This window comes from Grammomys surdaster, unplaced genomic scaffold (genome assembly GCF_004785775.1).
Source record: "Grammomys surdaster isolate TR1022 unplaced genomic scaffold, NIH_TR_1.0 125357, whole genome shotgun sequence".
Classification (NCBI taxonomy): domain Eukaryota; kingdom Metazoa; phylum Chordata; class Mammalia; order Rodentia; family Muridae; genus Grammomys; species Grammomys surdaster.
In genome coordinates this window covers 1338257-1362245 of record NW_021620229.1, presented here as the reverse complement: position 1 = coordinate 1362245, position 23989 = coordinate 1338257, and the positions used below count along the sequence as shown (strand labels likewise).

The 23989-nt window shown below is 43.8% G+C and overlaps 1 protein-coding gene across 5 annotated transcripts in view; it reads right to left on the bottom strand.

The window, feature by feature from the left end:
* Mipep (mitochondrial intermediate peptidase) overlaps positions 1-23989 on the bottom strand; it is a 105977-nt gene that overhangs the window by 69192 nt on the left and 12796 nt on the right. For all 5 annotated transcript variants that reach the window (XM_028785862.1, XM_028785859.1, XM_028785860.1 and 2 more), the window contains exons 7-13: positions 23379-23535; positions 17452-17500; positions 15386-15446; positions 11474-11526; positions 4846-4999; positions 3230-3307; positions 1378-1582 (exon numbers count right to left, since the gene is read on the bottom strand). In XM_028785862.1, the coding sequence (XP_028641695.1) occupies positions 1378-1582; positions 3230-3307; positions 4846-4999; positions 11474-11526; positions 15386-15446; positions 17452-17500; positions 23379-23535 (757 nt within the window). The remainder of the gene's footprint in view (positions 1-1377; positions 1583-3229; positions 3308-4845; positions 5000-11473; positions 11527-15385; positions 15447-17451; positions 17501-23378; positions 23536-23989) is intronic.

Below are 23989 nucleotides of genomic sequence, written 5' to 3'. Positions count from 1 at the left end.
CCCGCCCACACTCTTTTCAAACATCATTTTCTTGTCCAAGTTCTGTGTATCAGAATCAGTTAATGAGCAATGGATGCTAACACCTTATCAGGAAGTGATCAAATGCTAACCACTAATGGTAGTGAATTGAGGACTTCAGCTGAAGTACAGCCAGGTGTGGTGGTGCACACCCATGATCCCAGTACCTGGGAGGTGGAGGCAGGATGATCAGGTGTTCAAGACCAGTTTGATGTATACAGTGAGTTCAAGTCCAGCCTGAATAATACTGTAGAGGAATTTTAATCCAGCAACATGGCTGCTCTGGCAAGGGCTCACATCCAAAGACATTTTAGGTCTGTGTGATCCAGCTGTAACCTTTAATCCCTCTGGCTGGAATATAATCACATCCTTAGTACACACCTTTAATCCCAAACAATGAAGGTAAAGTTAGTTTGTAGAAAGAAGCAGCCATATTTGAAAGTGACATCTAATTGAGGGGCAGACAAAATAATGAATTAGAGAAAAGTTTGACTGAATGAGTCAGAAATAGGATACAACCAACTCTCATAAGAACAGCACAGAGAAGAGAGAGAGTGTGTTTTATCAGTACAATTTTACAGAAATAGGTTGCAAGTGAAAACAGAATGAGCCAGAGAATAAGGTATCAGAAGATTAGAACAGACTGTCAGAGTTAGTTTGAGGCCAAGCAGAGCAATTCAGTCAGAAGCCAAGAGAAGCCCAATTGAATCAGTCAGCTTGGACAGACCAGAACAGCTGAGTTGAACCAGCCAGCAAGTGTTCAGAAAGAGCTAGAAACAGTGAGTTTATTCATCAGTAAGCCTCTGAGACAACAATTACATCTAGCAAATAAAGGTTACTTTTACATTATACAGTGAGTTCAAGGTCAGCCTGACTTAAAAGAGTGAGTTTAAAGCCGGAGTGGGCTACTCTCCAAAAAAAAAAAAAAAAAAAAAAAATTTTAAAAAAAAAAAAAGAAAAACAATAAAAAAAAAACCCCTTAGAGACAAGAAAGGTAAAATTAAAATCCTGACTGTAATTAGGCATCATTAAAAATTCATAAAGCATAATAACAATATTGTACAGAAGTAGTACATGTAAAAATACTTTATCATGCTTTTAAGAATTAATTTTGTTTGGTAAGAAAATACATAAAGTTTTATTTTAAATGAAAAAAAGAAACATTTCACTCAAAAACTGTGATAGGGACTAAAGGGACATATACCTACTCTCTTCACACACACAAGTATAAGTTCTCTGTGCCATCATAAAATATAAATGGGCACAAATTCAAGAATGACACCTGAGATTTCCTCCCTTTAACAGAGAACAACATGAAAGGACCTAGTGTCCACAATTCCTAAAGCAAGCCTTCCTTACCAGTGACATGTTGGTACCGAGTTCGTCCGAGCATTGAATGCATGGCATGGCCCATTTCATGGAAGAGATTTTCCATCATCCCAGGAGTTAATAAGGTAGGGAAATCCCTGGAAGCCTGAGGAAGATTCAGCATGAGAACGACCACTGGGAGCTGATAGCTGCCATCTTCCTTTAATCTGCCCCCTCGGATGGTGAAGTGGCAATCCTTTGAGGAGGGAAATATACAGAGACAAAGGTGTTAGACACTCTAAAGAACAGGCGTAGATATGAAACTCTAGAAATAGTGAGCTCAGATGTCTAACAAACTCTATTTTTATCCTCTATATCTACTTACTTTTTTTTCTAAAATTTTAGTTTTTAAGCCACTAAAATGTATTGATAAATTTTATTCAGCTACTCCAAAAATGTGCATTGACCTGATGTATACAGGGCTGGGAACAAAGGTACTGAAGAGCTGAAACCCACACTCTGAGTCTTAACAGTGAGTGGAAAAAGGTACTGATGGCCCTGGTGTCAGGCAACCAACAGAAAGTCTTCCAGTCTGCCATCCTTGTTCCTGAGTAGCCAAGCCCTGAATTATATAAGCAGTCTGGAGCAGACAGACTGTCACTCCTTCACAAGTGAAGGAGACATGAGACAGATGCCTCTCAGTTCAGAAAAGACAACTGAAACTAAGCCTTGAAGATGTCAAGTGCCGTACCCAAGCTGGATGTGTTGCCTCTCAGATCCAAACCCAGATGAGTGTCAGAGTCCAGGGCTGTTAGCCAAATCACCAAGGAAAGCAATTTACCTCCACAAGCCTGATCTGCAGAATGTAGAATGCTACCTGCCAAATCCCACGCTGAGCATAGCTCCTATGCCCACTTCTGTTCACTTTGGAAACTGTGGATCACTATTAAATGCCAGGCACCATTTTTCTCCTGTTATAATTGTTAACTTGAAGTCATGGCACGTCATCTTGAACTACATGAAAATGCTAAGCGTGATCTGTGTGCAAATCTAAGTGTGCAGCAGCAAAGGGAAAAAGCCAGTCTGTGTGTTTTCCATGTCAGGAACTTAACTGGTAGCAGAACACTGTCTATGGACCCAGCAACTGTGTGTGAAAGGGTTTCTTTGGTACACCTCCAGGTCATAGTCTATCACTGAAAGAAATCAGGACAGTAATTCAAGCAGGAACTGAAGCAAAAAACTATGGAGTTAACAGTGCTTGCTAGCTTACTCTCTCATGCTTTATGATATACCCCAGGACCACCTGGCTAGGGACAGTACCAACTGCAGTGGGCTCAATTAGCAATCAAGACAATCCCCCACAGACATGTCCACAGGTGAACCAGGTAAAGAACACAATTACTCAACTGAGATTCTTCTAGCCTGTGTCAAGTTGAAAGTTAGTGCTAAGTAGGACAACTGTCTATCACGGAAAGGGGTTGAGAGCTGAGCTCTAGACAGAATGTTTAGGGTCAAGGTCTAAGAACCTCTATCTGTATCCTGAGCATGTGTATAACCTCAGTGGCCTCATGTGTTAAAGCTTAATTCAAAAGGCTGGGGTAAACATCGAAAGGTCTGAATATATAAAGCACCTATGTACTGGTTTTCAACAATAAGAGCTTATAAAATGTTACCAGTCATTAGTTTAGTTAATATCACATTCCAAATCTGAGTAGTTAATATTGATCCATGAAGCTCCTCTCACAATCTTAATTATTTTCAAATTCTCTCCTATTTTCATATTTAGAAAATCTTTGGTGCCTTTAAATATTATGGAACTGTAAAAATGACATGTAAAATTCCCATTCATACTGATAAACTGCTGGCCACTTCGAGACAAGCCAGTGTGTAAAGAAAGGCTTACCTGCTGAGGCTTGTTTGCTCGCTGGAAAAAGTCACAGTAAATGTATCCCAGCAGCCCTTCAGATTCATGAACAACAGCCTAGAATACGAGTTCAAATTTAATGCTCAGTGACCTGTGACCCCGTCAAAAACTCAAGACAAACAAAACAAACTAAAACAAACCAAAACAAAACCCCATGAGACCCTGTATAATAAATACCCACGGCCATAGCTATAGCCATTTTAATTACTTTTTTTCCTAATTTTTTTAATCCTAAATTTCTCAATATATTTACCTATTTGCTCTACTTCTGGAGCCTATGACTTGAGAGTCCTATGTTCAGGAGAAGACATTATCTTTGGGTCCTGTGTCATATCTGCCCTTCCTCTATATTAACTACATCAACCACAGCTCTTCACAGAAGGCTCCTCTCAAAACAACTCAATTGGGAAGAAAGACTGGCTTGAGGATCTTAGTGGCAAATTATTTTCCTTCCCTGTCTTATGCAACCAATACACGCCCTTGAATTCAGAACTGATAAAGCACGGCTCTGTGCCCTACTTGGTCATTCGGCTCCATCTTGCCTTGTTTTTTTGAACTCAGTGATTACAATTTGCTGTTCTCAATTTTCAAGCAAGCATATTTATTCCCTCCCTTCCTCCCCCATCTCCCTCCCTCAGCAAGCACCTACAGAGCACCTCCTGGGTGCCATTTTTTTTTTTTCAAGGCACCAAAGAGATGGCAAACACCATGGACCTGGTGCTATCCCAGAAGGCTGAGGCTGCCACCTGCATCTGTCACTGTCTTTTTTGTTTTTTTAACTACATCCTGATTTTTCCCTAACCTGTATCATTTAGGAAGTTAGTAACATGACAGGATAGTTTGTGAACAGCAACAGAGAGAGAGAGAGAGAAAGAGAGAGAGAGTGCTCTCCTAGCTTGACCTGCTTCATACCTATCCCATGCTCAAAGCATAGCCAAAGGGCAGCAAGGCAGCTGACATGACCGGGTACACAGTGAAGCAAGCCCAGCAAGTATGCAAGAAAGAGACAAACGACAATGCCCCAAGAAACGTTGGAGATAAATTAATATAGGGCCAAGAAAGCCACAGCCTTCTGAGGAAAAATTTAAAATATTCACACCCCAAGTAAAAGTAGGTCTTAATGGGAGAAAGGCAAAACTCCAGGCTTGAAGTTATGATCAAAGACAAATAAATCAGACACAGGATAAAATTAATGTCTGATGCAAAGACCACTGCAAACACATGAAAAAGCCTGAAAGATAAGGGATCAATACCCATGGGAACTACAAAGGGACAGACAGGTCACTGCCATTATTTGAGCAACCACAGACTTTCTAACAACTAGAACTCATGACCATTCGAAGGATGTAAATGGAAACCGGCATTTTATCAGGTTTCCTGACAACACTTGCTTTGGAGAACTATGTTGTCCTCACATTCAGGTCCTGTGTGCAAGGTCCTAAACCAGAAGTGGTGCTTGAACTTTGTATGAAGGAAAAATGAGCTGGGATGCCCTGTCAGAGTACAATTAGCACAAAGGAGAAACGGCTGGGACCCACTGACCCACTGACCCGGCCACAGGGCCCTAGGTGCTGCCACAGCAGGGGGAGGCTTACCAGCTTCCGGACATCATTACACCACACTTCTCCTCTGAAGGGCTGTTCTGCATATAAGGTGATGCCCAACAGTTTGTTAAATAAGACATTCAGGCCTTCCATGCAAGCTCCAAGGGATAAAAACGGGCAATATAAACTGGGCTCAATATTATACCTAAGAGAAGGAAGAAGAGGTCAACAGTGTTACTTCTATTTACTTTCAGAAATTCAGTTAACCGTTCATCTATACTCAGAACCAGAGTAAGAAAAAAAAAGGGATTCACAGAAGGGGGTACAGTTGGCAGCCTGTAGTCTCTGGTTCTACACCCAGCAATTCAATCAACAGCAGTAGAAAACATGTGGGTAGGTGGGAGTAGACATGTGTCTGCTGTCTGGACTGATTTTTTTAAACTTGAGTTGCATAGCTTGGATCCTGGAACCCTGACCGGGGCAGTGAGGGAATGAAGAAGGGACAGACACACAGACATAAGAAAGCTGGGACTGGGGACTATGAGCTCCCTGATGGAGAGGTCACAGCACTTTGAAAGCCCAGTGTGTTTACTATATACAGGTGAACGGGGGTGGGGTCATTGCATACAGTTGAACAAGGAGTTGGGGTTACAACATCCAGACAAACAAGGAGGCAGGATAATGGTCCACAGTTGAACGAGGAGACAGGTTTAGCTAATCTCATTAGGAGCAGTATCTGTAGGGAAGCAGTGTTCAGGCCATAAATATCCTAGGGGAGAAAGCAATGGTGGGATTCTCTGCACACACTGCTGCCATCCCTTTGAGTGGCACCTGGGGAAAGTGTTGTCACTCTCACAGGGCTGAGGCACAGGTCCGTGACACAGCCATGCCCATGCCAAACAGTGTACACTCACTCAGAATTCCACTTATTTCCTACTTGTAAGGACTATTTTTTGTTCTTGTCTTCCTTTTCTCCTTATCTCATAAACAACGGAGGATAACGACCAGTGAATTAGGTACTAGAAGAGACAGGAAGTGGGGAAGGAGTGAGAACCAGCCTGTCTAAGATACACAGAACTGTGCTAAGAGGAGAGTTTGCCCTAGATGCTGGAGAAGAGAGAGGGCTATGGCTGTGGGAAGGCAGCAACGCACAATTTAAAGACATGGCTTCAGAGCAGCCTTGAGATCTTAGGCCTTCAGGACCAACAGGGGGTGTTGCTGCAGCTGTGGGGGAAGGTCCCTGCAGAGGACACGACCAGGTGTCACCATCTGATCAAGGGCAGATCCCAGGACTTTCAGAGGAAGGGGTGGAGGGAGACAGCACAGACAGAGCTACCACCACCTAGAGTGGAGCACACACGACTCTGAGGAATACATGCCGAAAAGGAAGGAAGGGAAGCCCTAGGCTTCCATCAGACACTCAAGGGACCCAGAAGCCACCACTCCCTCTAACAGCAAGAGCAATGGGAACACATGGGACAGCAAAAGGACCCAGTAGCATCCAGGTCACACAGCAAGCCATTTCCCCTAAAACTGGAATGGCAGGCAGAAAGCCCCAACTCCCTCATGGTGTACAGCAAGTACCCCACACTTGCATGAGTTTACTTCCAGGATCCCTACAATCCCCAAAATTAAGGTAGAGAAAAATCTCTCCTGCCAATAGTCAGTAGAAGAAAAGGAACCATTCTGAAATACTGCCAGAACATTCTGTTCTTACTATGGCCTGCCCTCAAAAGAAACTACTTAACCAAAACCTAAGGGAAAGTCCAGGGAGTTGAGGGTTGGAACTGATATAGAAATATCCAACTCAAGCATCATTCAGCCTCCAGAGCCACCCCAGCAAGGAGGGAGGGGCTGAGAACACTGTGGGGGTCACCCCAAGGGCACAAGCCATCAAGCTCAGCTGCTGTTACTCAATGCCCTCACCAGGGCCCAAAGCAACAGAGTGCCCACTCTAGGGCTGGAACTTGCTTAGAGTTATCAGAGCGGCAGATAAGCAGGAGTCACCCTGGCGGGGAGCTTAGTGCCTACTTGTCTTAGATCTGAGAGCAGAGGAGTTGCAGGCAGTCCACCATGTGACGGAGTCCCCATCAGAAAGGGGCGGTCTGACACCCCAAATTATTCACCAAATACGGCAATTTGTCCTAACCGAGTAAGATGGGCAATCTCCTGACTCTATCTGCCTCCCAACTGCTGTGAGGTGAGCAGCCCTTCCACCATGTGCCCTGAACCATGCTGCACTGCCTAGCTACAGGCTCCAAATCAAGGAGGGAGGCCCATGGACAGAAGCCTCCAAAACTGGGAGCAAAACCAAACCTTTCTTCCTTAGAAGTCCACTGTCTTGGATAAGTTGTTAAAATGACAGAAAGCCAAACACGCACACTGTCAGGAAACACTACTGTAGATGAGGAATCAGATAACAAATTGACATTAGGGAATGATGCTGAAGTTCATGAGATGTTCACGTCTTCAGAGATATAAACATGTGAGAATAGGAACAATCCAAGTCTGATTTACAAGTATGAAGCTGATGCAGTGGGACAAGGAAGGAAGGACAAGACAGCAAGCAGAAATTAAATGAGAACAGAGGAGACAAACCCAATACAACTTAACACTCATTGTACCCAAGAGCTGAATGTTGGGCAGATACTTACATTATTCTTTTGTGTTTATTTTGAATTTTGAAATATAATTTCATAATAAAGTTTCATTTTCAAAAATTTTAAACTACCAAGGTCACTGTATCTCCACCAACAAACATAAGATTTCACACACTAAATAGAAGTCCTTCTGTGACAGTCTCATGTTTTCTGAGTAATTTTATAGTAATTTACAGTAATAAGTGTAAAACACATTTATCTTACTATGTGACTGCTTTTGAGATTTTTGAGGCTTAGCAGGGAGTAAATAGGAAACTCTCCTTTCTGAAGACATCTTGATGCCAAGCACCAACCAGCACACACCCAGGGCACTGAGGCTCGCTGCTGGCAGGAAAGGACATGATTCCTACCCAAGCTTGAAGAGCAAAACCCAACTCTGACAGGGCAGATTAAACAACTCTAAAAAATGGCCCGAGGGTCAGGGCAGGGATAGGGCCAAGATTTTTTAGGGAACATCTTTGTTGTAATGTTTTAAACCATGCAAATGTACTGCCTATTCCAAAATAAGTTTTCATTTTAAACAAAGCTATCTGAGATATTTTTCTCATCTCTTCATGTAGTTCATATATCTTTTACATAATTGGAAGACTTAAGTCTCTGAAGAACCTAATGGAAAAAACAAACAGCAGTTGCTCCTTGATACTGAGCCACAGTCCTTCATCCCACCAGTTTTCCCCACTACTTCTGAACAGGTTGTTTTTCTTCAGGAGGATCTGAAGTACTTAATATAAAGCAGCACAGCCCCATGTAAGGTGAAAATTTAAGGGTTCTTTGGAAAGTCATTGTGTTAGATGGTGTTTTCCTAGGTCAAACATGTGAAGGGGTGTTTTCCTAAAGTGGACACAGGTGAAAGACTAAGACAGACTTGTGAAGGAACATTTCTGTAGGAAGCGGGTGTGGTGGCCATTCCAAAATGGCGCCTGAGGCTAACACCTGACTTCCTCATACGCCCCTGAAGAGGCCAAGCCCACAGGCAATATTGCGCAGGCTCACTGCTATGCATAATCAGACCATCTGCTACGTAGGGCAACGTCAGATCTTGCCATACCCACTGTCCTATCATATGCACCGACGTGGCAGGCTCTGATTGGAGAAGGCAGAGGGATTTAAGGGCGGTAGAGGAGAGGCTTGGGGGCTTTTTGAAGAATGTAAGGGTTCCTGAATAAATTGCGTTGGGAAGAAGACCTCTGTGTGTCACCGTTTCTTTCCGAGAGTTGGAGTGGACAGCAACAAGTGGTGGCCCGTATGGGGACTTCAGAACTCATCGCAGTCAGGGCAGCTAGCTGGAAAGTTCCCAGGTAAGTGGGACAAGGGAAAGTTCTCAGTTCAGAGACTATAAGGTTCCCAGCGTTGGGACAAGTCGCATCAAGGAGCTAGAAAAGGGTAGCAATACACTCGAGCAGTTAAAAGAGTGATCTCAAAAGTCTGAAAATGGAGATAGTTCTGAAGAGGAAAGTGAGGAGTATAAGAGTGAAAGAGTGAGGAGAAGTGAGGAGAGTGAGGAGAATAAAGAAGAGACTCCACCGGACTCTGTCTTGTATCTATCTTCTGCATCTCTTGCCCCTTTTTTCTTCCTCTTCCTCCGTCCCCAGTTTCTCTTTCTTGCTAGACCCTGACCTGCAGACCGGAGCAGCAGAACCGGCCCCGGCCTTTACAAAGTAACAGAATCTGACGGCCATTACAAAAGAAACGGCTGTTACAAAGTGGCGCCCAGAAGCTTGGAGGGAGCTTAGAGCTCAATGTTCCCAAATGTTTCTTAAGGGACCAGGAAAAGTGGTGATGGTTGCTATTTGCATTAATGGCTTAAACTGCTTCTTTAAATTTCTTGCCTGGATTTATATGGGTTCAGTAAATATGTTCTCAGAAGCTATACACTCATTATCTGATATTTGTAACCAGGGTTTGCTAGCACTAGACATCAGCAAGTCTGTTCAGACACCAGATTCTTCTCACCCGTATGGCTTTTCAAATATGCGCTATATTTTTTCATTGATTAGTGGTATTGGTATTTTAATGATGGGCGCAGGACTCTCTTGGTATCATGGAGTCATGGGATTGCTTCATCCTCAACCAATGGAATCCCTTCTATCGGTATATTGTATTTTAGCAGGATCTTTGGTGTTTGAAGGAGCGACACTTCTTGTTGCCATAAATGAACTTTGCAGGAGCACCCAGGCCAAGGGCACATCATTTTATAAGTATGTCATAGAAAGTCGTGATCCGAGTACACTCCTGGAGAGCGACCCATCAGTAAGGACAATCCATAATGTCAAAGCCACAGACCTGAGATTAGGCAAAGTCAGATTTAAGGCAGAAGTTGATTTAGATGAACGAGTTATTACAAGATCATATTTGGAAAAGCAAATTTTTGACCAAATGATGCAGGAAATTCAAGAAGTGAAAACTCCTGAACAATTAGAAGCCTTTATGCTTAAATATGGAGAAAACATTATTGATACTCTAGGAGATGAAGTAGACAGGCTTGAGAAAGAGTTAAAGAAACGAAATCCTGAAGTACGGCACGTTGATCTTGAGATCCTATAGACAAGATGAGTGAGTCACTTGGTTTGTGAAGAATGCTTTTACCTTTTCTCCATATATTGCAACCTAAAGTTATTAAGCCCAGGACAAGATGTTTCCTTTTTACCCATGCTGGTATGCATGTGGCCCCCCTTTGTGTTTTTTGTATATAATTGTAGTTATAATGGTAGTTTTTTGAGTTGTAATAATAGTACTTGCTTTTTTATGCTGCATGTTGGAATGTTTCTATATTTTCCTTTGCTATGGTTGCCCAAATGCCTCGTTATGTTCCTTGTCCTGTGGAAGCTCCTTCAGCTATGACGTTATTTGGGCCTAGGAGGGATTTTGACATAGAGATGGCCCAATTAGGTTGCCAATGGAAATATTCTGGATTGTGTGTTACTTCTATTTCATATCAAAATGTAAGTCATGCTGCTAATCTTTCTAAGGAAATTTCCAAGTATCTTTCAGGAAATTGGTCTGTGGAATTGGATAAGAAGATGAGAGAACTTCTCAAGTTGATTGTTCATATTAATTCAATTAGAGTGGATGTCTCCCTGGCCTCCAGACTGACTGAATGGATACATCAAGCAATGTCCCACCTTAAGGAATGGGCGGGTTTGGGAGTTTTAGCCCTGTGCCTATTACTGATCAATGGCCTTGCCTGCTGGTGTATGTGCAAAAGGAGAAAGCAACACAGCAGAGAACGGGCCTTGATAGTGCAGATGTTTGCAGCCGTGGAGATGGGACTATCTCCTCAAGTGTGGCTCGGCATGCTAGAGAAGTAGTCAGAGACAGGTAAGACTCCTTGGACGTGTTACCAACCTAAGACAGGGACCAAACCAGAGCTGTTTGACTCCCGATGATGGGTAAGGAGCATTGTCGCAAGGGGCAACCTAAGACAGGCATTCTCTCTGCCAAAATTAAATAAAAGGGGGAATTGTAGGAAGCGGGTGTGGTGGCCATTCCAAAATGGTGCCTGAGGCTAACACCTGACTTCCTCATATGCCTCTGAAGAAGCCACGCCCACAGGCAATATTGTGCAGGCTCACTGCTACAAATAATCAGGCCATCTGCTACGTAGGGCAACGTCAGATCTTGCCATACCCACTGTCCTATCACATGCACTGATGTGGCAGGCTCTGATTGGAGAAGGCAGAGGGATTTAAGGGCGGTGGAGGAGAGGCTTGGGGGCTTTTTGAAGAATGTAAGGGTTCCTGAATAAACTGCGTTGGGAAGAAGAACTCCGTGAGTCGCCGTTGTTTTCCTGCGGGTCGGAGTGGACAGCGACACATTTCACTGAAGCAGACATAGATGAAAGGATGTCCTGCTAAAACAAGCGCACAAAAGGACACAGCTCTGCCATCAAGGAGAGACATGTCTCAGGGAAGGGAGGTATGTGACTTGGGCCCCGGAGCAGCTATATAACTAACGTTCAAAGTGCCCAGTCCATATAACTCCCAGCCTCCTCTCACAGGGGCCTTTCTGGAGAAGCTTACCTCTCTGCACGAATCACACCGCTGTAGTAGGGAGGGTCCCAAGGCATTAGTTTCTGAAAGGCAATGGGGTTCACTGTCAGCAAAGATATTGACTATTTTTAATCACAAACTTGGCCAGATTATAAAGTATAAGACAATTTTTAAAACATATTATCTATCTAAAAAAAAATTTTAAACCATGGCAAGGCACAATTTGACTTCTCTGTAGCCAATGCATAGAGGTACAAATAAGGCCTAACCCTAGACTCTGGGGCCAAGGTAAATGACATTCTACAGTGTAGTCAACAAAAGTCAACATTAGTGGGCTAAATCAGCCAGAATAAACGTTTTCTCAGAGCATAATAAGTCCACAAAATATACCGCAGGTAGTAAAATGAGATGAGCATAACAGCCCCTAAAGCAATCATTTAAAATGTAACTGAGGCAGAGGCAGCTCCAATCAAGAGCAGGACATGGCTGCTGAGACCTATAATCCCAGTCCTCTGGAGGCTGGGGCAGGACCTCAAGTTCAAGGCCCTGTGCTAAAAGGCTAAATTCTATCTCAAAATAATAACAACAACAACAGCAGCAGCAACAGTATATTATGTCATATATTATATAAATAATATACTATATTATTATTATTATTAAAGCAATAGCAGTTGTGTGACAGCCAGTGAAGAATGCTGCGCAAGCCTGAACATCTGAATGGATGGTTTACCTACCAGAGGTCAAATTACTATATACATGATGGTCACTCTCTGAGTATCTGCTGATAAGTCAACAGCACCTCCCACACAGGCTCAACCCCTGGCTCAGAGTAAGGGCTCAGCATGCCAGCTGCCCTGTGTCCCTCACCCTTCCAAGTTTCAGCTTAGCACCCCAAGGAAGCCGGTGCTCCTTCCCACACGGCACCATGGCACTCTGGCACAGCATGTGTTGCAAATGAAGGCTCATGGTCTTTCTCGGCATGAGCACCTGAAAGGCAAGGATGGTATGTATCCCAGAACCTCCACCTCCAGGAGCTCAGGACCCAGTTTCCAGCTCCTCTAGCTGTCGACTATGCACCGTCTGTGATGGCAGAGTAGGGCTCCTACCATATACATGAGCAGACAGCAGCCTTAGTGCATGGTCCAGGAGGGCAAGTGAATGAACAAGGGAGCAGTTAACTCAGCTCATGATGGGGGGTGGGGGGGAGGACAGCTCAGTCAATAAAGCTCTTGCTGTGAAGTAATGAGGACCTGGATATTAATCCCCAAACACATGTAAGAAGCTGAGTGTAATCCCAGCACCAGGAAAGAAAAGACAGAAAAATGTCCAAGGCTCACTGGCTGAATGGCCAATTAGGCTGAACCATTGGGCTCTGGGTTCTAATAAGAGATCCTATCTCAAAAAATAAGATGAACAGTTGATAAGAAATGACTTGTGACCTCTGGCTTCCATACATATGCACATGCACCCTTCCACAACGCACCCAAATCCACAACCCATGAAAAGGGTATCTTCTAAGCAACAACAACAACAACAAAAAAGAACACACAAAATTTATTATATGCCTAAGGCACAAGTATCAACTTGACCAGAACAGAGACTACATGAGAAAATCAGGACTTCATCAACATTTGCAGGACTGCCTGTATCCAATCATACAAAATATTGGGAGGAAAGGTACAATGTACATCAGCTTTGAGTGAATTAGCTTTCTGCAACATATTTTTAATTTTTTGGTTCACCCACCTAAATTCTGATCTATTACCTGGTATCCTATATGGATGTGCCCACCCCGAACATTAGCTACCAGGCCAGATAGAGCGAGGCCCCAGACTGGCATACTGTTTTAGTCCTAGGCAATCCAGCAATGTATAATCTACTTCTTAGTGGGTAGGTCTGGGAAACTGGCATAGTTTCCAAATCTTCAAGGCTCCTTTCTGTATATTCCCCCATTCCTATAGCTCAGCTGTCAAATCAAGAATCATCAACAGTAACATCTATGAAAGCATGGTATACACAACCCCAGAGAGTCTGTGGTACCTTAGAGCCCCATGGAAACAAAGCTCCTAATGTCTGCAATCCCATCACTTCAGAACATCCCAAGTGCCTGGGCAGCATTCTAGCCAAAATGACACTTGGTCTATCCTGTCAGATCATATGACCTTATGACTGAAAACAGCACATATGAGTAATGGTATATTAACTCTCCAACCCTGTGTCATAACTTGGTTCAAACGGCTCTTGGTCATCTGTCTCTTCCACAAAATGTCACACTGATCTATACTATATTGATAACATTATGCTGACAGGACCAATTGAACAAGACGTGGCAGCCACTTTGGACTTCTCTGCAATGCATATGCACATCAGAGGATGGGAAATAAGTCCTACAAAATTCAAGGGCCTCCCACCTAGTGAAATTTTTAGGAGCCCAGGGGTATGGGGCATGCAGAGAGATTCCTTTCAAGGTAAAAGATAAATTATTGCACCTGGCCCCCCTCACCACCAAGAAAGAAGGACAAAGCTTAGTGGGGCTATTTAGATTCTGGAGACAACGCATTCCTCACTTGGGTATGTTACTCTGGCTCATATACCAAGTGACTAAAAAACCTGCTAGCTTTGAGTGGGGCCTGGAGAAGGCTCTTAAGACAGATCCAAACCATTGTGTAGGCTGCTCTATCACTTGGACCATATGATCCAGCAGGTACTGGAGTCGTAAACACAAGGTTAACATTGAAGTTCAAACTGTCACCTGCTGGATCAAGCCTCCACTATGCTTCATCAAAAGCTACCATAAAATGAGAAGTTGACTTTCTATAGAATAGAATTAGTGCATCATAAATATATTTTCTATCAATATATACTTGTAAATGAACACATACTAACTGATAAAAATGCTGGGTTTCCAGGCAGCCTCAAATTCAGACCTATGTATCAAACACTTCAATACCAAATTCACTAAGACCAAGCATTAAAAGGACTACACAGGATTCCAGGAAATCAAAAGGAAGTCCTAGAATCAACAACATGGACCCACGTGTATAATAGTGGCATGACTATTATGGAGTAATGAAACGCTTTCCGATTGGATTTGAGGCCATGCCACAGGAACTCATGCATGATACATTGTAAACCTGATTAGAAGCCATGGCTCCAAAAGTCATGGGCCCTATGGCAGAGCCTACTATGGCTACTTTGCTAAGTAGAAACAATATCACACTGCCTTCCACACACTATGTCTATACCCACAGACTAGTTCTGCTCTCCGCTTCTGTTGGAAGTTTCTACTTCCAGCAGCTGACTATTATTGCAGAAACTCATACCTGGTCAAAGTGCTGAGCATAAGTGACTGTTTAATGCTCAGCCCCAAACAGGACATCTACATCACCCCTCCTGCGAAGCCTGCGACCTTGTGGAAGAGGGCTAGTTGGAAAGAAGGTAAGAGCTGGAGTAGTGGGAGGCATGTGGTAAAATTCTATCTTCTGTGCATGAGTGGTTGTTGTACCCATAAACTCACAGCAACAGTGGCTTCCTACACAAGACCTGCCTATCAATATTCCTTCATATTGATAAGGGATAACTGAGGCTAATAAGGTCCCACCTCTCCCTAATGGTTGCTGGGGGTGGGGGGGTCATATTCTACTTGTAAGTTGCCCTTAAAACAACCCACCACCCCTGGTTATATAGGCACCCTAGTAAAATTGAGTGAAAGACACACTCACAAAACACATGAGGGGACCAGATGGGAAAAGGAAGGGGTTTGGTGGGAAGAAATAAGAGAACAGTGGGGGAGGGAAATAGGATCAAATTATTCTACTCACATGTATGAAACTGTAAAGAATAAATTTAAAGTTACACAAAGAAAGTTCTAGAATCAAGAGATACAGCTTTCAGTTGATATTGTGTTTATATTATTTGAGATTTTCCAACATATTTACTCACAGAATTTTGAGGACTTAGTTTTGTTTTCATTCCTTGCATCATCTCGAAATCTTTTCTAGTTCTGCAAAACAAGTCTATCATTACTTATTAAGAAAAAAAATTAGTACTTACAATAAGAATAAACTTTATAAACTTTCCGGCAGTCACAATAAAACTGGATATGTCTTGTACTATAAAAGCAAACTGTGACTAAACCAACTTTTACTCAAGAGTTGTATGAAACTACATAGATCATTGGGTCATTACAAATTCTACTGTATGCACATGTAGATGAATGCTTTGAAAGTACTAAAGCTTGGGAAAACAGAAACAAGTGGAGGTTCACCAGCAGACTCTAAGTCAGCACCCAAAGGCAGGGAGGGAGCTAACACGCTACTCTCTATAAAACATCACAGGGAGCACACTGACAGCTGCTACTCACCGCTTTCCCCTACAGAAAAAATCTGAGCAATAGGAAGTATCCTTTAGAATTTACACACATGCATGCACACATACATGCATGCATACATGTATATACACATGCATACATACATGCAACTAGAAGGTACATTTGCTGAAAATGCAATCTATAGCTATACAGAAACAGAACTCTTCAGGCAAAAGTGAGAAAACTAAGAAACTTCTGCACCGCAGTCCCTCTTCATTAGAACAGAGACAGGGGTTCACTGGCATTAAAAGATTTTCAAAGTGACAAATATGAACCAAATTAGAAAGGACTCAAAAGCACAAGTTTAAAATCCAAAACAGATATGACTGGAGAGATGCCCAGTGGTTAGGAGTTCAGAGGACCTGGGTTCAGTTCCCAGCACCGAACAGCTGCTCACAACTTTCTGCAACTCCAGTCCCAGGAGATCTGATGCCTGCTTTGGACCTCCAGACACCAGGCATGTACACATTATATACACATACATGCAGACAAAACAGTCAACATGTGCAATAAACCTTTAAAAATTTCAAAACAAAAATCTGAGCTAATACCCAATGTGCTCCTATGGTCAAAAAATGACAAAGGAGACTAGATAGCTTTGTGAGGCAGACAAGAGGCCACAGGCCTGAATTTCCAAACCACAGCACACCTCTTCTTGGAACCCTGGCTATAAGAGGGTAAGGTGGCCAACCTTCCTCCAAGTGCTGGAAGAGAGACCACTAAGGGCAAGGACCAGAGGGAAGGACAGTGGGGCAGGAAGGGGAATGCCATGTGCCATTATAAATACTGAGGCAGAGAATCCTTAAAAATCAAAATTTCAAATCCAGAGACCCACTATAGCCAAGTTCTCCTGCATTTATCCCCAAGAGACATGCTGCATTATGAGTTTGTTCTAATTAGTGGCACAGTTTAAAAATAAATGGTTTCAACAACATGTTGGGAAGGGAGGTGGTGGCATACACCTTTAATTCCAGTACTCAGGAGGCAGAGGCAGAGGGATCTCTGTGAGTTTAAAGTCAACTTAGTTTACAGATCTAGAGTTCCAGGACAATCAGAGCTACAGAGAAACCCTGCCTTGAAAAGACCAATCCCAAAAACAACCAAACAAAAGAAGATTTTAGAAAGGTGTGGTTGAAGAAAGTGGGTCAATGAAGAGAGCTGGCTAAGCTCTGGGACGAGCACCTCAGGGAGGCTGCTCTCAACGTCTTCTTGGGGGATCGCCTCTTGCAACAGATCTCATTTAAACTTAGGTTCTTAGTAAATTGCTCCTTAATTTTTAAAACAAATCTCTTTAAAATTTTTTACTGTAGAAATTGGGGAGACATTTTAGAAGGGGTACACATGTAAAGAGGACCCAGGTGCACGCCATGCCAGGCAGGCATTTAAGAAGAGGAGAAAAGCGGCCCCTGGAGTCAGCTGGCTAGCTGGACTTCCTGGATTGACAAGCCGTGGGTTCAAGTGAAAACATCTGTCTCAGTGTATAGGTTGAGAGTGACAGAGGGGACTCACCATCGACTGCAAGCTTCCACCTGCACACATAGTTGGATGTAGATACATGCAAACATACACACAAGCATACAAGCATATGCCACACACATGAGCTGACTGAACAACTGAAATATTAAGAGTGCAGACTAACCTTTCGGAGAGCTTTTCAGATAGTTTCTCAAGGAACTGCATGACAGTCTCTAGAGATGAAATCCAAAAGAAAATGCCTTCAATTGTGTGAAATCACATGGACAAACATGTTAAAATTGTAGTGTGAGGGTTTTCACACATGTAGTCTCCCCTAAAGTGATCATTTTCAAGGGAGGCAGAGTTGTCTTCATATGATTGGAAAGTGATCATTATCTCTAGACACCGATTATCTTCTGGGGAAAACAAATTAAACTTAGAGTACTATACTAGTCCAAAGCCTTAGACTGCACTCAATAGTAAGAGCACTGATGGAAGGCAAGAGGAACACAACCTGAAAGGACAACATAAACCCCACTTGTCCCCACTAAAGGACACCATTTGTCTCCATTTTGAGGACCAGACCTGATTTCAGGGGAAACATCTTATCTCAGAATGGGCCATCTGCACTGGACAGCCCTTTATCTCATCACATGATTAAATGCTCGTGACATAGGAATGTAGACCACCGATCCTGTGACCCGCCCCTAGTACCCACCAATGAAATTTTAGATTACCTAATCCTTCTAGGGAGTTACCCCGGTTCCCTACAAGGAGGCCTGCATGCCTTTGTCTGCGGCTGCCATTTCAAAGAATGGTTGACCCCTACATGCTCGTTTCTGCAGACCCTTACAAACCCCAAATTCCTGTCCAGATATATGAACAAGAAGTGTCACAGGTATGTCTAATTATTCCTAAGTTTCAAGACGGCTAGATGCTGGCTTGATTCAAAACTCGGTGCATGCAGGAGTCGAGGCCAGCCCAATCCAGCTCCAAAGAGAGACGACATCTCAAAACAGCTCAACACCCCTAGCCATTGGGGAAATCCAAACCTACCTAAAATTCCTTCTCCTCTAATCAGAAAGGCTGTTAGTGGAAAAGCAAAAACAAAACCCCAAGGCAAGGATGGGCAGGTCAATAAGGAGCCCTTATTGACCACTGCTGGTGCTGTAAACTGGTATGACTCTAGAAATCAGCAGTGGAGGGACCTCAAAACCTAAGAGAACCACCAATAGGTCCAGCACACTTGTCTTGCGTGCTATCCAAAGTACTCAATGAGTGTACCACAGCAATGTTGTGCATCCACTCACAACAGCCAATTACAGGAACAGTCTAGATGCCCATCAATAGATGAAGTAATAGAGAAAAGAGAGAGAGAGAGAGAGGTGGGGGGGCAGAGACAGAAACAGAGAGAAACACAGAAACAGAGACTAAGAGAGAGAGACAGAGAACTTTACTCGGGCATAAAGAATTGACTTATGTCATCTTCAGGTAACTGGATGAAACTGGAGATAGTCACTTAAAATGTTTAACTTCTTTGAAAATTTAAAACACACATATAGATTGTATTTTGATCAGAGCCAACCTCCCTCACTCCAACTCCTCCTACGTCCCCCTCAACCCCAAAACATCATGTCCTCAGGTCATGTTATTAAGCAAAGTAACTGTAGGCACACATGAACACAGAAAGGAAGATTATCTGAGAAGAGTAAGGGAACTCACAGGAAGGGAGAGGCACGGGAGAGGGTAACGGGGAGCGAACAGGGTCAAAGTTCATGACATTTAAACAAAATAAGCCTCTGAAACGACCACCTTATATAATATACACCAATAAAGACATAAATGATATCAGCACAGTTTGGAAAAATGGTTCACCAAAAACTCAACGTTAAAAAGCAAAGTTTTCCTGGGTCCCTGTTCTTCATTTACAGACAACTGTAAATAACCTACTCAGGATCTACACCAAGCATAACTAAACAAGGTCTTCCCGTTGCTCTTCAGCCACAGTCACACCAGTGAGAACCCATGAGGACAAGCAGCAGAACCCCTCTGCTCCCGTGGAAGTAGCCCAAGTTGCTTTCTGCCCTCAAACTCCACACAGTGCTTTTATGTGTGTTTCAGTCAGCCACAGACACAGCCTTTATATTTTCCAGATGATCTTTTCTATGGGTTTAATTTCTTGCCCTCTCTTTAAGGTATCTCCTTTCCGAGTCAAATGAAAGGCTAAGCAGAGAGTGGGGTTAACCTAAACCACAGCCAGTTCCTTGCCCCTGTCATCTTCAGAAAGTCTCACACTCACTCTCGGGTGCCAAGTTAACTGCGTCAGAAACTGAAAAGGAGACAAAGGCCTGAATCCGAAGCAATCCCACATCTCAGCTACCACAGACAACAGTTCCAAATAAACCTCCCCATATGCATTTGATTTCCACACAGCCATGTTTTATTCAGTCACCCATGTTTTTCCTGGTGATATGTGAAGAGCCTGGAAACAGTATATTAAAAAGACTGACAGAGGAGATGATGAAATCAGTAAAGTGCTTGCCATGTGGGCACGAGGACCTGAGTCTCAGCCTCCACATCACACAGGAAACACACACACACACACACACACACACACACGTAGCAGCACTCACTGGGAAGGTGAACACATGAGGCTCCTTGGGGCTTACTGGCCAGACAGTCCAGCCTAGCTGGTGAAGTCTAGCTTCAATGAGGAAAGACCATGTCTCAAAAAACAAGGTGCAGAGCAATTGAGGAAGACACCCAGCATCTACTGCAGGCCTCCACATACATGTGTGTGGGTGTGTGTGTGGGGTGTGTGTGTAGACCCGATGCTCACTCACTACATGGCTGTCCGTGACTCACCACCAAATGGATGGCCATAGTAAGCTCAGTCCCTCTAGTTCTGCCCTGCTTTCTGTGAGAACCCACTACTTCCTCAATGTCACCATTGTCCTGAAACTCACAAGTCATCTATCGGCTGACAAACAGCGACCTGCTAAAATGGTATGGCACTGTTGTCTATAGTATACTAATTACTTGGCTGTAAACTTTAGATCCTCAAGGACACAGGTCACAGCTCATGTGACTGTATAGCAGTTTCTCCCAAAATGTCACCATATCAATCACTTGGCAGGGGGCAATTTGCTTGCCAACAATAATAGGCTCTGATTTTAGCTGCTGTGAGTCCCATGAACTCTAATAAGCCCAGTGTGGCCAAAGGTCAGTCCCCAGTCCTCTCCACACTGCCCTGTCACAGTATTCAAGTCAGTGCTCCCTTAGGAAGACACTCTGCTTCCTTTTCTTTTTAGTTACTGTCCCACCACTCCTCAGTGGTTCCTCCTCACAGCCTGACCTCAGAGCAGCCCAGAGCAGGTTCCTTCTGTTTCTTCCAGTGTGTATATCCCCGTAGTGACCACATGCAGTCCAGGCCTTTGAGTAAGTATTTCAATTTACATTTCCATCTCAGAGCCCTCAGCCCACAGCCATGTGTCTACAGTAATCTCTTTCAAGACAACAGCATCTTCATCTTATCTTGAAGCAAACCAGGCTCCTGGTACCCACTATAGTGACTTACTGTCTTTCTAGCTGCTAAGAGTAAAGTCCTCCCTTCAAAACACCATGTGTCTGGAAGCTGGTGCCCACAGACCAATTGCACTGGCATCCTGGTCAAGATGCCATTGTTTCTCCTTGGGAATACCACACAATAGCTTCCATCCTCACCTCATGCTGTGGCAATCTAGTCTTCCTGCCAGCACCACCTGTCATCACAGTCCTCTCTGCCCAGACCCTGCAAACCCCTCCTCTCCCCAGGACAGGTCTTTTCTTCCCTCCTGCAGCCCCTCAACATCTCTCTCTTCATTAAGCATCAGCTTTGGCTTTTCCCCTGATGTGTCTGGCACAGTTCAGCCTTGAGGCCTGGGCACATGGCTGCACATTTTCCTCAAGGGTCTGCAGACTCATTCTGACAAGCTGCCACAACCCGCATGCACCATCCCATTTCCACATCGCATACTGAACGCTAGGTCCCGTCCCTGAGCCACCTCTCCACAGCAACACCAACTGCACAAAGGAGCCATCCCCCACCCCCACCCCCCCACCCCCGCCGCACTGACTGGTTTCTAGAGCTCAGGTAAGTACCTGACTGAGAGCAACTCAGAAAGATTTTCTGGCTCCAGCTATGAAAATCAAGGAGCTTCAGAGGTGTGTGTTGATATCTGCTGTGTCAGGTTTTAGCAACACCCCTACCCTTAGATTCATGATCGATCCCTACCTCACAGGGCTGGTAAGGGGTTAAAAGCAACATTCAGTAATATTAGTACAACAGTAAAAATACTGTATTTTAACCTCACTGATATTAACTGTAATTTGAGTGATGTTTGCAGCACACTCCTACAATCTGGCACTGGGGGTGAGGGGGCGGGAAAATCAAGAGCTCAAGGCCATCCTCAACAACCTGAAATACACACGTCTCAAAAGCAGAAAACAAAAATACTACACACACACACACACACACACACACACACACATATATAATATATAATTCATGTAATATCAATTTAGGAATTAAGTTACACAAAAGCTGGCCTGAGATGGAGCTCAGTGATAGAGAAGATGCCTAGCATGTGTGAGGCCCTGGATTCCATACTGGGCATAAAAACATAAATAAAAACAAAACATAAAGTAAGAGATTTAAAGCCCAAGGACAAAACTGAAGGAGAGCAGAAAGACTGCAGTGATTTTAGAAGTGGGTTTGTGGCTCAGTGAATCTGAGCAATGGAACCCAGACAGAAAGAAGTGTGGGGCAGTCTGAATGAAAATGGCCCCACAGGCTCATAGGGAGTGGCACTATTAGGAGGTGTGGCCTTGTTGGAGATAGTGTGTCACTGGGGGTGGGATTTGAAGTCTCAGAAGCTCGAGCCAGGCCTAGTGACTCTCTGTCTCTTCCTGCTGCCAGCGAATCAACATGTAGACCTCTCAGCTCCCTCTCCAGCACCGTGTCTGACTACAGGCTGCCATGCTTCCCACTATGATGATAATGGACTCAACCTCTGAACTGTAAGCCAGCTCCAATGAAATGCTTTCTTTTAAGAGAGTTGCCCAGGTCATGGTGACTCTTCACAGCAGCAACACAACCCTAGGTAAGACGTAATGCAGCAGGTCATAGGAAGGTTGTGTAGGGAAGACTGAGAAAGATGCACAGGAACTTTGAGGAACAAAGGAGCATACTGGGAAAAGAGGGAATCCACAAGGAAGCAACAAAGACAGAAGGAAGGCTGGGAACTTCTCCACACACAGAGTCCCTTCCAGTGCTCCCTCCTTCCACAGCAGCACACATGAGTGCTCTGCAGAAACTGTTCTGTCCACTCCTCCCTCTCATCAGCATCTCCACAGTACAGCTAGACTCTAGGTGGCTCTTCCATCCTCAACCTCCTGCTGCTGAGTCACTGCCTCAATGGTCGATGCTAAAACGCCTGAAAAGCTCACATGTATTCATTTCCGTTCCTCATTACCAGCCGTGCTCGGCAGCTCAGATATCCGCGCCATCAGGACCTGAGCTCAGCACAGGGCCAGCTTACCCAATCGCACTTCCCTCGCCCACCTAGCATGAACCCTCCCTCACAGGGCTGACTTCACCAACCGTGGGCTTAGCAAACACAGGTTTTCATCCTCTCGCTCTAACTCCAGCCTGATGACACTGGGCTGGGATAGAATGAACTTCACTTAAAATTAATAACAAGTGAAAACCTAGAGTTGACTTATTCTCAGCACATGCATACAACATAGGTCAAATTATTTGTTCTAATTAAAGATGAGTTCTATAAAGGTCAAACATATCAATACATAGTTCTCCAAATAGATTAAAAAAAACAACAACAAAAAACAACAAACAAAAACAACCACTGTCAGACATGATAGCTCAGAAAGCTCAGGCAAGAAGATTGTGAGTTCAAAGACACGCATTTACAGATATTTAAATCAGAAGTTCTGGGCTGGGAACAGAGTTCCCTGGGGTGGCTCTCAAGAGCTGTCAGTCTATCCACCCTTCCACTAGAAATTCTGTTTCCTCAAAGTCTTGTTCGTTCTCAGAAGTTGGATAAATAGGCTCACCTGGAGTCTGAGCTATGGTTCCCTGGAGGGCCCTGTGGGAAAATGTGGAATAACCTACTAAGTTTGCCAGAAGATCTCTGCTGCTTAGCAATTCCTCTAGACACTTCAACTGATTAGCATTGGGATAAAGGAAGATTTTATAAGCAGCTTCCCGAACCTGTAGTTAAAAGGGGAGAAAGAAGAGAAAGTCAAAGATCTAAACATCAAGGTTCAAAAGCCTATGCAACAACCACCCGGGGCCAGTGTTCCCCATGTTCCCCATGCTTCCAAAGCAAAAGGACAGGCCACCCCAGGTCTACAGTGCTTTTATAGGACACAATGGCACATGCTCTGAGAAGACAATTTGCCAATGCTCTATCTCTGCCAGAAAGCACCTATTCCTGGGGACACAATGACTTCAAGAATTAAAAGTATCCACACTAGTTATTGACTGTACTCCAAAAATTAACTCCTTGAGAGACATGAATTGTAACTATTTTCCTTATTCAAAGCATTTGTGGAATTGACTGTGTTACAAATTAAATTTTCAGATCTTAGTAACGCAACAAGATCTTTAAGGCCATAACATCATGTACCATGATAGTATATTAGTATATATGATAGCATAGAAG